Source organism: Scardinius erythrophthalmus (genome assembly GCF_964197995.2).
Source record: "Scardinius erythrophthalmus genome assembly, chromosome: 3".
Classification (NCBI taxonomy): domain Eukaryota; kingdom Metazoa; phylum Chordata; class Actinopteri; order Cypriniformes; family Leuciscidae; genus Scardinius; species Scardinius erythrophthalmus.
This window is the reverse complement of record NC_138223.1, coordinates 10935751-10953278: the sequence shown is the minus strand read 5'-3', so window position 1 is coordinate 10953278 and position 17528 is coordinate 10935751. Positions and strand designations below refer to the sequence as shown.

Below are 17528 nucleotides of genomic sequence, written 5' to 3'. Positions count from 1 at the left end.
AAAAATAATTAAATTATTAATTTAGAGACTAATATAATTAAATTGTCTTTGTAGCAGAAGAAGATTGTTCTAATACAAGTGGGTTTTGAAAAAGATTTCACAGTAGGCTATCCAATAGAGCAAAAATCCTGTGGGAATATCAGTTTATACAGATATTCCCATTAGAATACACTTTAGCTCTGATTCCAAATGATGATAGATTTTCAGCAGGAATCACTAGGGATTTTGTGTACCCAAGGTTTTTCATTCATACAATATGCAAACTTTGATTTCAGTCAAATATTAATGGACAGTATTAAGCTCTCTCTGCACTGTAAGCATAAACTCTCACTGGCACATTAGCAACACAGTGTAGCCGAGGGTGGCCCTCGAGTGCAGCTGTCATATCATTTCCACAAATTAGCCTGTACATACACTAACTTGTGGTTTTATAGCAGGGCTGGGTTACCATAGTGGGCTACTGTTAAAGAACAGCAATAAATTTGTCGCCCTTACCGCGACACGTAGCTCAATATAGTGCTCTTAAGAACGAACACTACATGCATCACGCGAGCAAACAGACTCTTGAGTCTTGTTATCCCGCTCAACGACTCATAAAGCAGTAAAAGGACCGTTCCAACCAGGGGGAGAGGACTAGGTTTGCTCTTTGGCCCGGTATGAATAACAATGCGCATTGTCAGAGACCTTTGTAACCAGGGGTCTATTGAGAAAGCGAGACGCTGCCCGCCTTGAAAGAGAGAGCGCTAATCGAATGACGGATAATGAGACAGACGAGGCGACAGATGCTCGCGTGCCTTTACAACGGCAGCGCGCGCTCGTTCACGCGCATTCCAGCGACACTAAAAGCAAAGTTCGCGCGCCACTTTGGAAGCCAACCTCATTTGGTCTGCGCTCCACCTGCTGGGGCCATTGTTGGACTGGGAAAGGACAGAATATCAATGACAAGAGTTGAATCCGTGGTTTGGTTTTATGGCACATAGAGGGATGAGCCTCTGTCAGGGAGATTGAGACGCAGTGGTCCCGTATGGTGTAGTAAAGTTGTACTGCCACCAAAAATGCAGATGTTTCTTTGCTCCATGACTTGTTCATTATTCCATTTGAGCCTAATCAGTCATAGGCATTCTTTGAATGCTAAAAACAGCATTAGAAATGATTTTACAGCCCGGTTTCACATACAGGGCTCAGATTAAACCAGGGTTAGGCCTTATATGAGTAACTTTTATAAACGTGCCTTCAAAAAAAACATTACTGGTGTGCATCTTGGGACAAAACAATGGCACTGACATATTTTAAGATAGTTGCTTTCAGTTAAAACAGCTCAAACATGCATTTTAGTCTGGGGCTGTTTAAGGCTTAAAACCGGGGGTATGTGTCAAGTTGCACCTGCCTCGTGAGTTGGCTTTCAACTTAAATGTATTTGTTTTACTATCACATTGTTCGCGAGTTTAAATAGGTTATGTCAGATGAGGGATTTTTTCTTCTTCTTTTTTAAGCCAAACCGTGTCTAAGTGCATTAGGCTGTGCATCTGTTTTTACTTATCGCACTTCTTTTAGACTGTGTGATTTTTTTTTTTCATGCAACACTGCGGGCATTCCAGAACCCCCGAAATTCAGCAAAGACTTTGACGTCTTTGTTCAGGCAATGTGATTAGAGCAGAGGTAATTGCATTAAATCTTCGGAGCCAAAGAGAGCGCTCGGCCGTATCCAACCTGGTTAAAATCGCCCTGCTAAAATTGGTCGGGCGAAATGCAGACGATTCGCAAACATGGTGTCTTATGAAAAGAATAAACTAAACAAAAGAAAGTGGCGGGGTCAAACGTGCGCCTTCTGGTAACGCGGAAATATCTGGTAATCACTTTCCCAAACAGTCGCCAGAATACCCCAGTGTCTCAGTATGGGCCCTCTTGGTTTGTTAAAGCACATGGAACTCCAGGCTTGGGAAAAGAGGAGCAGCATTTGTGTCAAATCTGTCGCCAAAGGGCTTTTTATTAATCCAAGCCCAACTTCTGTGCGTTTGATATGGTTGGCTACATTTCCACGGGTTAAAATATCACCATGGGAATTTGAGTGAGAGTCGGGAAATAGGCCATTTAATGTATTTTATTCATCCGTTTGCCCGTGAGCGTGATAGAGCAATTGAATTGTCCCCGTTTTTACACTTTCAAACTGAACTAATTTCCCTCTATAGTTTAGACTCGGAGAAAGCTTTCTCTCAAAGAGTAACCATGACCCAAGCACAAATGCAAGTGACTCGGTCCAGACGACCCGGTCCAGACTGTGCACATTCTTCTTAAGCACTTGCATGGATGTTATGTTAATACATTTAGCTGGAATCACACCAAAAGACATGTAAAACCGTATTATTCACGTGCGTATAGCTGTTTGTGCGCGTGAGTGAGTTTTTTTGTACTCATTCATCAGAACAAGTGATTCGACACACAGCTTAAACTCAAATCTATATGGCAGATGACGAGTCAGTATCGCGTGAGAATACCTAAACCCTAAACAGGGAACGAGGGCAACACTAAAAGGATTTAAGAAAGACACTTAAGCACTTTTTTTAAGTCTTGTCTAGTCCAGCAAAATGAAAGAACGTTATTCTGTATAGCCTACTGTGCAAGGCTACTGTAATTTAGTTATGTATTTTTTGTAAATAAAACAAAGATTATTTGACTGCATTTTACAAGAAAATACAATTTCAGTTTTTCTGCTTCAAAATTTCACGTTTAATTCAACGTGTTAGCTACTTGCAATTTCTTTAAAAAAAAAATTACTAGCAATTTCTGTGTGAAAATTGTTTGTACACCAGTGTATCTGGTGTTTTAAAGCTAGTAAGTCTTGATCATGTTGATGGATGTTAAAGAACTGGGATCTGAATCACTAGGGTGTCTTGTACATACATAGCATCTCACACAAGCTGTTTTTGTGTAGCCTATATGTTAAATTAGAACTTTTGTGGCTGATCATATGGGGAGGATTGTAACACTTTCCAGCATACTTCTACTGGACTGGCATTGGACACGATCATGAGACACAAACACTCTCATGGTTTTAGATCTGTTTTATAGTTCTATATTTGCTTCCAGGTTTTGTTTGTTTTGTGTTGTCTTTCTATTTTTTAAATATTGAATAATTATTAATATCAATATCAATAAAAAAAAAAATAATAAAAAAAAACATTTCTCACCGAATGATGGAGAAGCAACAGAAATGTACATGGAGTAAAATGTGGAACAGGACCCCATGAGCACAACAGCCCTTTATATGTCAGAGCAACAGACTGCCCTCTGTGAATAATAATTAATGTTGATGTTTTCATCTGGTGTTTCAATCCTATTAGTGGTTCTTATAAGATTGTCACACTGGCAGAATCCTCTGAAGAGCATTTAGGAAACTTATATATTGGCTACCATTAGTGCTTTTGGAGTTCTTGGAGGAATTTATGCATTCCACCTTGCAAGTTCCTTTCTTTTTATAGATGCATATATAGGTTTCTTCAGGGGGGTGATCTCAAGAACCCTAAATGGTATCTTTTCATTTTTACAACAGCACTTTTCTTATATTATGTTAATTTATACAGTTTGGGAATAAGTAAGCTTTCTAAACTTCTTTATTTATGGCAGAAAAATATGGGATTGTTATATTTATATTAAGTGCTTAAAAACACTGAGTTACAGATGTTTAAAAAAAGTGAGTCTCACCAAACACATTTAGATTCATAAATGAGGTCATATCATAAATGTATTTTTTCTGTAGCTTATACGAATTCACCAAACAAACATTCTACGATGCTTAATATAAGATAGAGATAAATAATAACTCAATAAATTGTATTGGCATTCATCCTGAGGGAAAGTTCAGCTCGAGTTATTCTTAAATTCTGCTCTCTCATCCTTTGTTGAAGCGCGTTCAGGAGAGAGAGAGAGAGAGAGAGAGAGAGAGAGAGAGAGAGAGTGAGGGGGAGAGAGAGACCCTAAAGGGCGGAGTTATCCACTTCCTTTCTCCCCTTCATTTAATTGGGATCTATAGTGGCTCTGTGTTGAATGGTCAGTCGCAGAGAGAAGGGGCAGCCCTTGATTTAGGAGAAGCGTTTTGTCTGAAGCCGTGGCTCTAAAGGAGGCTTTGCTATTTTGGGTTAGTCAGTCAAAGAGTGTCTTCAGACAGCGGGAGACAGATACGCGCGCACACAGGCTCTCCAGACGGAGGTTGCGCTTCCAGTCTCTTGAAACGCGCAACAGATTTCTCCTTAGTGACAGAGGGAAATGCGCTTTTGGTTTTAATGTCATTGCTTGTTTATACTCCTGCACTCTGTTTATTTGTCAATACTTATTTTTGACGTCGGAACCCTTTGAGAAGACGTTTTCTCTCGCATCTGGAGATGTTTTTTAGACCTTAACAACACATGTGAAGGATTGAGCCAGCACAACAAAGGAAGCGACAATCATTCTGAGAGTTTATTTCTGTGCCTGTCGGAAACCAACATGGATACCAGCAAGGGCACAGTGTTCTGTGTCACTTTACTCAAACTTGCTGTGCTCGTAACATTGGCACAACACGTCTCGGCTAAAACTCTGAAATACCAAGTTTACGAAGAGCAGAAGGTGGGTACAGTAATCGCCAGACTTCGAGAAGATGTCGCTGATGTTTTGTCCAAACTTCCGAGCTCGATTCCGTTACGCTTTAGAGCCATGCAGCGCGGCAGCGCGACTCTTCTCTCTGTGCGCGACCAGGATGGAGAGATCAGCATCAGGACCAAAATAGACCGCGAGAAACTGTGTGAAAAGAATCTTAACTGCACTATCGAATTTGACGTCCTCACCCTCCCCACGGAGCACCTACAGCTGTTCCACATCGAAGTGGAGATTTTGGACATTAACGATAATGCGCCACAGTTCGCGCGCCCCGTCATTCCCATAGAGATCTCCGAAACCGCCGTCGTGGGGACGCGCATTCCCCTTGACAGCGCCACCGATCCAGACGTCGGGGAGAACTCTCTGAACACATACTCTCTGACCCCATCTGACTTCTTTAAGATTGACATTTTAACTAGAACCGATGGCGCCAAGTACGCGGAGCTCGTTGTGCTTAAAGAGCTGGATAGAGAGGTGCGAGCGAGTTATGAACTCCAGCTCACTGCCTCAGACAGGGGCGTTCCCCCAAAATTTGGAACAACGCTCCTGAAAATCAACATAGCTGACTCGAACGACAACAATCCGGTATTTGAGAAGCCATCTTATGTGATCAATTTGCTTGAAAATTCCCTTGTAGGCAGTTTGCTTATTGATCTGAATGCCACTGACCCAGATGAAGGGACCAATGGAAAAATCGTATATTCTTTTAGCAGTCACGTGTCACCTAAAATTTTAGAGACCTTTAAAATTAATTCAGATAATGGTCATTTGACACTGATGAGGAAAGTTGACTTTGAAAGCACAAATTCGTTTGACATAGATGTTCAAGCTCAAGACATGGGCCCCAACTCAATGCCAGCACACTGTAAAGTTATAATCAAAGTGGTGGACGTGAATGACAACAAACCTGACATTAGTATTAATTTAATGTCCACTGGAAACGAGGAGATAGCTTATATATCAGAGACAGCTCCAGTAGATTCATTTGTTGCTCTAGTGAGGGTAGATGACCTGGACTCTGGGTTGAATGGGGAGGTGGAGTGCCGTCTCCACGGCCAGGGTCATTTCAGGCTGCAGAAGACATATGAGAAGAACTACATGATTGTTACAAATGTCACTCTGGACAGAGAGAAGAGGTCAGAGTTCAGCTTGACCGTTATAGGCGAAGATAAAGGCTCTCCAAGTTTATCTACCATCAAACGCTTCACTGTGCAGGTCCAGGATGAGAACGACAATGCGCCGAGGTTTGAGAAGAGCAGGTATGAGATTTCCAAGGCAGAAAATAACTCACCAGGAGCTTATCTGTCATCTGTGAAGGCCTCAGATCCAGACCTGGGGCCGAATGGACAAGTGAGCTACTCTATACTTGAAAGTATGATCCATGGGAGCTCCATCTCCACTTACGTCACCATTGACCCCTCTAACGGAGACATTTATGCTCTGCGTACTTTTGATCGTGAAGACGTAAGTCAGATCTCGTTCTTAGTCCAGGCCCGGGATTCTGGAAGTCCTCCGCTGCGTAGTAACGTGACCGTTGTGTTGACTGTCTTGGATGAGAATGACAACAGACCGGTCATCATGATGCCTCAGCTGTGGAACCACACGGCTGATGTTCCGGTATCCAAATACGCAGAGGTCGGGGACATTGTAACTGTCGTCCGTGCAATAGACCGTGATGCTGGCACCAACGGTGACCTTTCATGTTCTGTCGTAGGAGGCAACGAGGCAGGTTACTTCGCCATGGATGCTAAAACATGCGAAATTCGGACCAATGTCAGCATGCAGGACATTCCACTGGATCACGTGGAGCTGGCCATCCTAGTGCAGGACCATGGTGCCCAACCCCTTAGTGCCAGAGCCCTACTGAGGCTTTCACTTTATGAAAACATTGAGAACCACATGAACCCCCATCTAACAGGTGGAGGAACTGGAGATGGCCCTCTAGACGTGTCAATGATCATCATCATCTCCCTTGGGGCGATATGTGCTGTTCTACTTCTCATCATGGTGGCCTTTGCCCTTCGCTGCTCACGTGAAAAGAAGGACACTCGCTCATACAACTGCAGAGTGGCTGAGTCTACTTACCAACAGCACCCTAAAAAACCCTCACGGCAGATCCATAAGGGTGACATCACCCTGATGCCAACTGTCAACGGGACCCTCCCGATCCGGGCGCACCATCGCTCGCCAACCTCCTCGCCTGGACCAGAACGGGCCCACATGGGCAGCCGGCAGAGCCAACACAGCCGCCATTCGCTAAACAGCTTGGTCACTATTTCCTCCAATCATATCCCTGAGAACTTCGCCCTGGAACTTACACATGCCACGCCCCCTGTGGAGGTAAAAGCAAGTCTTTGAATGCCAATTGAAACAGTTTAATTTACGCTTATCTTCATAAAGAGCTTGTGAAATCTCTGTCCATCTGTTTATACTCATCTTTTCATTCACCTATGTAAACATAACATTCACGTCATTGTGTGTTGTCCCGCACTAACACTTTTCATTTTGTTCATTCGTGTGTGTGAGTGTGTGAACGAGTGTCGTGTTCCATCAGTATTTATTTTTATTTATGTCATCTGTTTTTGCTATAGCAAGTCTCACAGCTCCTCTCAATACTCCATCAGGGTCAGTATCAGCCGCGGCCCAGCTTCAGAGGGAACAAATACTCTCGCAGCTACAGGTAAACTTACAAACAAACAAACAACTACTACGCTCCAAGCTCCAACTCCTTATATGGACATGATGTGCTCTAAATAGTATGGTAGAGTAGATGGGTAGTGATACTCAACCTGTTGTGTGCTGCTGGTTCGATCGGATTGGATGATAGGTATTCTAAAATGTTTGTGGTAGAATAGGACAGAACTTCCCTGTTGCCGTGGTCACCCACGTTCGCAGATCCTGATTGGACTGCTCCTCACATGAGGTCATAGCTTGCTTTCTGTGCCTTTTTTTCTTTCCTCTCATCTGCGTTTTGTTCTTGGATCATGTCATTTTATCCCATGCATATTGTTAACACCATTGTTCCATGCAATGATGCATTTCAATGTCACGTTGATGATTTAAAAACACTAGCTTTAGGTAGTTTTACTTTTTTTGTCATGCACGCCTCTGCTGATGTGAATCAATATATTTAAAGGACATTTTTTGGGTGTGAGATAAATGCATGGTGCTAAAGAGACATCACTGGATAGATCTGTTTAAATGATGGTTAAATAAAGATTATAGTCTGAACAAAGGTAAAATGATGGGTGGGGCATGTGCTTGTCTGATTTGCATATGCATGTTCATAGACTGTATGCAATGCATAGAGATGATTTGAGTTGAGTATTTTAGCTGACTTCATATAATTAAACATGTAATGCCATTCTGAATGTGTTACATGTTTGATTTCTCTTACAAATCACCTTTAAATCGGGTGATTGAGTTTAGTCATTGATTTAATTCAAATTTTGCAAATAGTATATATTTTATACCTACAGTATACTCCAGAGCATCATGATCAACCTGTAACTGTTTGTGTGAATGTGTGTGCAGGTACGCCCTCCAGGACATGGATAAGTTCAGTCTTAAAGATAGTGGGCGTGGCGACAGTGATGCGGGCGACAGCGACTGCGAGATGGGCCGTGATTCGCCCATCGACCGGTTGCTAGGCGACGGCTTCGGAGACCTCTTCCACAGCGATGGACACCATCGTCTCCACCCAGGTGAGAAATTAAGTCTGATTGGTCTCTCATGTGGCTTCTCACCTTTTATCACCCTGAATTATGACATTCATCAGCTTGATTATATCGAGCACATTGCATTAATGATGCAGTCTAACACCCAGTCTACCGTGACTTACTTTTATTACGTTGTAAACAGGTGCAGGAATAAATTAAATGACCTGCGCTGTGCTTTTACACTCAATATGCAGGAGAAAATTAAGGAAAAAGCCTATGAATTACGTGGTTCTTGTTTCAAATCATGTTATTTTTGTAACCACTACCTTTTGCATTTTCAATCTGGTTTATCTGTAGCTTAAGACAGTGTATGTGCATGTGTGTGCGTGGAGGCGTGGACTGGAGTGTTATTTCCCTGTATTCATTCTCTCCTCTGAGTGACAGCCCTATGCTTTCAAAATCTGAACTGAGGAAAATTCACCGTAATTGCTTTCACAATGCAGTTAAACCCCCCTTCTGCACATACACACACTCTCTTTTCTCCCCAGAGGGCCGCTATTTCAGCGCTGCTCTTCCTCTTTTATAGAGAGAAAGAAGCAACCTGTGTGCATCGATTATAGTCCCACCCTTTCCTCACCCAAGTAGTTTATTGTAATTTTCACTCAGTTGCTTTTTTCTCCATCCCAATTCCAGTTTGTCCTCTTCGTTTTTCCCCCTTGCTGCTTTGTCTCTAATATTCAAATTCAGTCATATCTGATTTGTGCGAGCGAGCACTGCCAAAGTAATGAATAATAATCCAGCTTAACAAAGGATGTTAGCCTCTACCAGAGAAACTGGAATGGAAGAATGACAAACTCTCAATCTCCTCTGCTTCTCAAGCTCCCTCACCAACCCCCGCCCACCTCCAAAATCCATTCTCTAACTTCCTAACCTTATCATTCCTCTTCGTTTTCCCATTCTCTTTCATCCCTTTGTTTTCTTCACTTTCCTTTCTGCCATTTTTCACATGCCCAGAGGAAATTTCATTGCTCAGAGGTTGCTTTGTCATAGCTCAGGAACATTTTTTTTTTCCATTTAAGTACAGTATCAACTTTGTCTCAGATGTTTCTTCTAAAATGTGTAGTAATTAAAATAGATGCAAATTAGTTTACAGTTTAAAAATGACTGGTTTCACAGACAGGGCTTAGACTAAATCAGGATTAGGTCTTAGTTCAATTAGAACATTTAAGTATTTTATTTTATAAAAATAAACGATCCTTAGAAAAAAAGAAAGAAAAACTGTTGTGCATCTTGAGACAAAACAATGGCACTGAAATATTTGAAGAAATGTCAGTGCAAGCTGCTTTCAGTTACAACAGCTCAAACATGCATTTTAGTCTGGGACTAGGCTTAAGCCTGGTCTGTGAAACTGGGGGATAATGTTTAAACTCCAAGTTCCATTGATTTTGCTTCTAAAAACCCACTGAGAAATGTCTCTCTGTCTTTCTCTCATCAGTCATGAGATTGTGTACGGAGGAGTGCCGTGTGTTGGGTCACTCTGACCAGTGCTGGATGCCATCTCAGGCGTCCTCGGATTACCGTGTGAACATGTACATCCCCGGAGAAGAGAGCAGACCTCAGGTCCTCGAAGAGGACCAGCAGTCAGTCGACTCAGCTAAGAAGAGCTTTTCTACCTTCGGAAAGGACAACGATGAGGAATGCGGCAGCTCTCTGCTGTCAGAAATGAACAACGTCTTCCAACGTCTCCTGCCAACTTCTTACGCTGAGGTCAGAGAGCTCGAAGAATGCACCGGCCTGCCCCCTTCCTCCATTGGCATGGAGATTAGAAAGGGCTTCCTGCCGGGTAAAGCGTCATCTACCGGTCCCTCTTACCCACAGGGTGTTGCGGTGTGGGCGGCCAATACTCACTTTCAGAATCCCGGTGGTGCCGTGACTAGCGGACATGGCTCAGCCAATCATGCGGCACCACAGGCACATTTAAAATGGCTGCCGGCGATGGAGGAGATTCCAGAGAACTATGAAGAGGACGACTTGGACAGCGTGCTCAGCCAGCGGCAGGGAAAACGCAACGACACGAGACATGAAGTTGTCGACGCTAGTGAACTGGTTGCCGAAATCAACAAATTGCTTCAGGACGTACGCCAGAGCTAAGCAACAATCTGTTAAAGAACATTTCCCTATCTCATTCTTTTTCGTTCGCTCTATTTTCATAGAGTGAACTAATCATTTAAAGGAGGGGAAAGGGAGAGAGTTCAGCGCTGTAGCCTTGATTGAGTCGCATGTGGAAGCTTTTCGGTTAATATTGTTTACTTGGTATGACGTTTTGGTCTTTTTGTACAAAAGTGAACACAATGTGACTGTAAATGCCTTTTATGTTTTTTTTTACTCCGTATTTATATGTATATATGTGTTTGTACAGAAAGCAATTCAAATGTCTATTTTTATACAGTATTTCACTGCATGTACCTAAAATTAAACCAAGATTTGTTTGTATATTTGCAAATGTATGCGTGTGTGTGTGCGTGTAAGAATGTTTTAATTGATACAGATATCACATTGTATTGGTGGTCTGATTGTCTGTTATCATTATTGTGAACACCAAAATACTTTGACTAGAATGGTTCTCTTTCCATGGTTTATCCATGAGTGACTGTGAAATGTTTCTTGGGACCTTATAAGGATTTTTCTCTTTGTCAGCAGACCTTACTGTTACGATTTTACAATAATGTTGAATTAAACAATTTGGAAATATCTCTTTAACGCTGTCTGTTTTTCCTTCATTATTTATTCTGTAGTAAATCAATTGGTCTTAGATGCAATTTATGTTTACCCTTTGGCAAATCCGAATTCGTAAGCTTTCATTATGAAAGCATCTTTTACTGTTAGCCTTGGAACTTGTTGGAAATGAACCAGACAGAATCGATCAACTCCCTACAGAATCTAACCAGTGATTCTTATAACAAACATGCATCTCTTTTCATGGACCTCTGTCACAGCTGCTTTTACTAAGAGCTCCCCCTTTTGAGCAGAGCGGGTATCGCAGTCCCAAAAAAGAAAAGAAAAGAAAAATGTTTTATGGTATGTCCAACAGGAATGCTAATCAAATCCTGTTTGACCATACAAATCTGATTAAGTACTTAAAATACACATTTGATCTAGAAATAACATTTTGATTATATGCATGATGTGTCAAGCCTCATTTTGTTGTCTTTGCAAACACAGAAAGGATGTAATTCTGCCCTGGTTACCCAGCTATAACTCCTAGTAATTAGCTATAACCCTGAGTAATTAGCTCATAGAAAGATTATGGCTTTAAAAAAACACACAATGCCCCCAAAATGTTGTTATCTGATTATAGCTCATATACACATATTATATGCCACGGGCAACTGGACCTTTTAGCATATGCATGTGTGTGGGTTTATGTATGATCTATGCATGCATGTTTATAAATGTGTGTGCTTGTGTTTTGTGTGTATGTGTGGTTAACACCTGTCGGTGTGTATAATTTAACAGCAGGCAGCTGTTCAGGATTAGTAATCTGGAGTGCAGCCAGTCGATGTGATGCAGTGTGGAATCATTCGCTGGCCTGACCAAAGCATAGAGTGGCCATTATCCACACACACACACTCGCTCAACATTGATTTTACTTTATTATTCTTTGCAGCAAGTGGGGAGCAGGCTCTATTCTCACACAATCACCTCTATGTATGTTAGTATAATTGTATGGTGTAAATGGTTGCCACTCTGGACTTTGAATACAGAAATCTCACACCGTGGAAGCTGCTTTGACTGTACGACCTTGAACTTGCGTTCTTCTTCCTTATACCTTTGACCATAAACCATTTTTTAAACGTGATGATTGGAAGTGCAGGGCAGTTAACCTCAACATGCTCCTCACAATTAGTAAATTGCTTTGCATAAAAGTGTTGGCAGCACCGACAATAACTAATCATCAGGAATGAATACAGCAGCCAGTGAGCGGCACCCTATTCATTTAGGCTAAGTTGGGTTCCTGTATGCAGCAGGAGTGTTAATTCACCTCCGGGTCAATTTAATTCGCTTCCTCTCCGCTGAGGGTCACCTATGGTGAGAGGTTCCTGTTTTCCTGCTGAGTAACCCTTAGGTAAAGCTGATTACAGAATTGAACTCTACTGTCGCTTAAAACATGATGACTCTATATAAAAGTGTCTTATTCTCACCAAGGCTGCATTTAATTGAACAAAAATACAGTAAAAACAGTAATATTCTGAAATATTACCATTTATAATAGCAGCTTTCTATGTGAATATATTTAAGAATGTAATTTATTCCTGTGATGGCAAAGCTGAATTTTCAGCAGCCATTACCCACATATTCACACAATCATTCAAAATTCTGATTTGGTGCTCAAGAAACAATTCTTATTTTTATCAATGTTAAAAACATTTTCTGGATTCTTTGATGAATAGAAATTTCAAAATAACTTTATATAATATAATATTAAATATCTTTTTTAATATATTGAAATATGCTAAAATAGAAAACAGTTCTTTTCAATTTATAATAATATTTCACAATATTACTATTTTTTACTTTATTTTTGGTCAAATAAATGCAGCCTTAGTAACCAAGAAACTTTGAAAACAACAAAAAAATCTTAGTGAGCCCAACGCTGAACCATGAAGCACCCCATGCCCAGCTGTTGATTACTGTGATTCACTGTTTCAAAGGCAACAGCCAGGTCTACTTTTCCTACCTTCCTACCTTTATCTTTATCTTTTCATCACACAAAGGATAAAGATATTGTGGATTCAGTCAGTGTGAATGATTTTGTTTCTGGAATGATGTCCAGACAGCTGCCATAAACCATAGCCATACTTTCACACCATTGATTAATTAAATCAACAAGTAAATTCTGTAGTCATGTCACGTTCTTATTAATTAACACTTCAAATGTGGGGAATACAAATTTATAGGGTGTGAGTGAATATTTGTTTTTATATCTGTGGGTGGTGAGTATCTGTGTTCTGTTAACACCCTTTGGTTTCTCATATTCACACAACAGCGAAGATGTAGGGAAATGGTAAAGCATGTTGCATCTCAGTTGGAATATAATAATAAATAAAATTTCTAACTATTATCACCCGTTGTCTGAGTCAGTGTCATATATCGTGGCAAGCCTATGCAAAATTATTCAAAATGTCAAATGAAACAGTATTATTTTGAATTAATATAAAAGTGTCACCATCGTAACAGACTTAAGAATGTCAAAGATGCAGCATCTCCGTAAATGCCACAAGCAGCCATTAGAACACATTAATGTCGCCCTACAACTAGCTTACACAGGTAGCATATGCATTATTCATGCACATTACTGCAGGAAGAATTGTTGCTGAATTACATTGGTCTGTGAGAAACCGTGACCTCTCTGAAAGAATCTGTATTCATAACCTGAGACAATTCCACAATTCACCGAGAAAAACAAAGAGGGAAGGGAAAAAAACTGACAGAAAAAGAGAGAGGGGTCACATGTTGTGAATCTCGAATTGGTGCTATTAATGTTTGGTAATTTGCTTCATGGGCATGCATAAAAGAGATTAACGGCACATTACTGAATCATATTTACTGAAGCACTATTTGCATAATGGAGTGTGTAATGGAATTTTTACGTGCACTATAATTTCATAAACTTCATAAACGGTAAGTATTTGTGCTTTTCTTGCAGCGTGGGTTTACAGTCAGATGTCGTTATACTCATAGACTGACTGTTCACAATCCAATAGGATGTAAATATTTGCTAATATTTGTAATATTACGACACTAATACAACAATTCAATGCAGATTCAATTCTTCACTAAATGATGTGATGCATCACAAAATCTGGACTTTGGTTGGAATTGAGTTTGATTTTATTTGATTATGTTGGTATGATGCATAAATATTTTCAGAATTGTACAGCTCATATAATTCATATATTTGATGTTATTATAGTAGTTATAATTTATAAGTGAGGATTATTAGTGGGGCTTTTTAAGGAAATGCCTCAGAACTCGGAACACCTTAGCAACACCATGGCAAACAACCACAACACTTTAGCATTGGGGCAGTGATGGCAAGCATCAATCACATTTTCTTCAAGAAATTAAATTCTGTAATACATAACATATCCATTGTTAGATTTACACATCAGTGTATTTTTAAACATTTTTTTCCAATATTTTTGGGGAAAAGGCTAAAAAAAAACAAAGAAAATAAAAAATAAAAATACATACATAACAGGCCAAAAGTTAGGAATAATTGGGATGTTTTTGAAAGAAGTTTTTAATGCTCACCAATACTGCATTTATTAGATAAAAATACAGTAGAAACAGTAATATTGTGAAATATGCTTACAATTTAAAATAACTGTTTTCTATTTAAATATAGTTTAAATGAAATTTATTTCTGTGATGGCAAAGCTGAATTTTCATTACTCCATTCTTCAGAAATTTACATGAAACATGATCCTTCAGAAATTATTCTAATATGCTGATTTGGTGTTTAAGAAACAGCAAAAACTGTTTTTTACATTGATAATAAAAAGATCCATTATTAATGATTGAGCACCAATAATAATTGATCATAACTGAGCATATTCAGTAATATTACAATGATTTCTGAAGGTTAGTGAGGCACTGAAGACCAGAGTAATGGCTGCTAAAAAATCAGCTTTGCAATCACAGCAATATTTTTATTTTGTATTTATTAGATTAATTTCAGACATGTTAACAAGTTCATACACTTTGTTTCTATCATATATAGCCAGTCTTTAACTCACACAAGAAATTGAGCACATATACACATATGTGCATAGAAACCCACATCCATATCCATATGTACCTACATATATATATCCACACCTACCCCCACGTGCATACATACATACCCATATACATACACACATATACAGGTACATAAACATACCTACATATACAAACGCTTACATATATACACAAATGCATACATATAAACACAAACACATATACACTAACACTCTTTAACATGTCTGAAAAGGGGTTGGAAGAAGTAAAAACTTATTTAATCCTACCCCTTCGCCAGTATTCAAAACTTACATTTGCTATAGTCATCCTGTTTCCAAAGTATTCTAATCTACGGGAAAAAAATAATAATAAATAAATAAAGAAAAAAGAAAAGAAAAGAAAAGAAAATGAATATAACCGTATATCAATAGAGAAGTAATCAAATATTATTCTTGTAGTAAATTCTAGAGCCTTGACTTCAAATCCTTATTCACATCCCCCTACCATACCCACATACATCGTACGAGACATCAATTCACCTCTGGCTTTCATCTCGGTACTTCACAAAAATCATCAGTCTAAACCTCTTTTTAAACAAACTCATGCTTGGACATTGCTTCAGTTCTTGGCTGAGTTTATTCCAAACCCTAACACCACAGACTGAAGTGCACATCCTCTTCATGGTTGTTCGAACACTCTTTATCCTGAAGTTGCACCTACCCCTGTAATCAATAAATGACATTTAAAAATATTAAAAAAGAAAACAGTTGTTTGGACTTTCAGTTTCATGGACTTATAGTTTGTTTATCTTAAGTCACATGTTTCCTTTGTCTAATTTCCTGCCACTCTTTAGATCTTCTTGTTTGTCAGTACACATACTGTAACTTTTCTTGTGTCAATGCTCATTTGTCGGTTCTCGTTAAACTTTACGCTAAGTTTGGTGTAGTTATCTTTCTGACAATAAAGTCTGTTCATTTTAATCTTTGTCTTCGAATCCTGCCTACACCATGCTCAGCCATAACGTGACAGAAGAACCGACCGCAACATGGAATATGCATAAATTCCCTACGCAAGCCTGAGAAGGGCTTTTTTAATAGATTACCCGTGGCTTATCAGTCAACTCGCCCACTATACCAATTATGGTGATAAAACACTAAAATAATTATTTTGGATAGGAGCCCACTACCACCACCCAGTAGACATCCCAGACATTGAAGGAAACACATGGAGGGAGGCGATCCTTAGATGTCTGGAGAGCGTCTATTCCCAGATGACAGCACCATTCATGCAGCATAACCCAGAGATCAGCCCACATCACCCTGCACCACGGAGATTACGCCAGAGCCCCTCACAAACGGAGAGCTTCCACCCGCTGCGACAAAGGAGCCTGGGACTTGGTTCCTCCGTCCCTTGGCTCCACCAGAGACCCTCGCCCCTCCGGCTCCACCTCGGTCAGCTGTCACCCTGCCTGTGCCGCAGACTTACGACCCATTCGCTGCGCTACGTCTCTCCACCCCTTCAGGTTCAGCATGCTCCGCCCTTCCTCGGTTGCACCGGCTCTGCCTCAGTCCTCGGGCACTCTGGTCTCGCTTTGGACTCTCATTGCTACGGCTCCGTCTAGGTCTCCAGTGCCACCAGTGTTGCTCAGTTCCATCTGCTCTCCGTCTGCGCCTAGGGCTCCACTTCTATCGGCTTCATCTCTGTCAGTCGTCCCCCGGATGCTGTCAGCCAAGTCACCATCATGGCTCCTCCCTCCATCCACTGCGGACCACCATTCTGTCTGTGCTCTGAGTCAATACCACCTGGCCACTCCTTTGTTCTAGTTTACCGCCACTTTTTAGTTAGTATGGTTACAGATTATGATTAGTCATTCTGTTCATCTGTGGTCTAATTAGTTCTCTGTGTTTGTCAGTATATACTGTATGTGTCAATGCTCCTTTGTCGGTTCTCGTTTATGTTAAGTTTGGTGTAGTTCTCTTTCTGCTAATAAAGTCTGTTCATTTTAATCTACACCACGCTCAGGCATAACGTGACAAAAACGACACCTCGAACACGAAAAAATTTAAGGCAAAACTTGATTTTGCTGTGATCTCATGTGAGTGACAGGTCGTCCCGCCCTCGCGTCGAAAAACGCATCATCAGAGAAGAGATGTCGTTTCAAGTGGGTGGGGGAAGTTATTTTGATTAAAGATTATGAGAGTACATGATTTTTTAAAAATAAAGATGTGCATGCATAAATCATTTATAATAATTATTATTCCATAAAAAAACATCTCGGCGACCTTAAATTGTAATAATATTACACAATATTACTGTTTTTAACTGTCTTGGAGAGACTTCTGTTAAAAACCATTAATGTTTTTGAACAGGAATGAAATCTTAATTATCCCACACTTTTAACCAGTAGTGTACACAGCATTGAGTAACCACAATCAGCAAATAACAACAGACCTG

General features: G+C 40.3%; 1 protein-coding gene across 2 annotated transcripts; it reads left to right on the top strand.

Annotated features, from left to right (window-relative positions):
- Positions 1-4142: 4142 nt before the first annotated feature.
- On the top strand, positions 4143-11049 carry pcdh18a (protocadherin 18a). Of its 2 annotated transcripts, none has more exons than XM_081361917.1 (4): positions 4143-6972; positions 7257-7312; positions 8167-8336; positions 9787-11049. In XM_081361917.1, exons 1-4 carry the CDS (start codon positions 4483-4485, stop codon positions 10440-10442), a joined length of 3372 nt encoding a protein of 1123 aa, XP_081218043.1. In that variant the 5' UTR covers positions 4143-4482; the 3' UTR covers positions 10443-11049. The 2 variants fall into 2 exon arrangements, with proteins under 2 accessions (XP_081218043.1, XP_081218042.1); XM_081361916.1 differs by having other exon boundaries at positions 7224-7312.
- The last annotated feature ends 6479 nt before the right edge of the window (positions 11050-17528 follow it).

Coding starts and splice junctions, on each gene's coding strand:
- pcdh18a (XM_081361916.1), top strand. CDS start 4,483: ATGGATACCAGCAAGGGCACAGTGTTCTGTGTCACTTTACTCAAACTT. Junction 6,973..7,223: donor ATGCCACGCCCCCTGTGGAG/GTAAAAGCAAGT, acceptor TTTTTGCTATAG/CAAGTCTCACAGCTCCTCTC. Junction 8,337..9,786: donor ACACCATCGTCTCCACCCAG/GTGAGAAATTAA, acceptor TTCTCTCATCAG/TCATGAGATTGTGTACGGAG.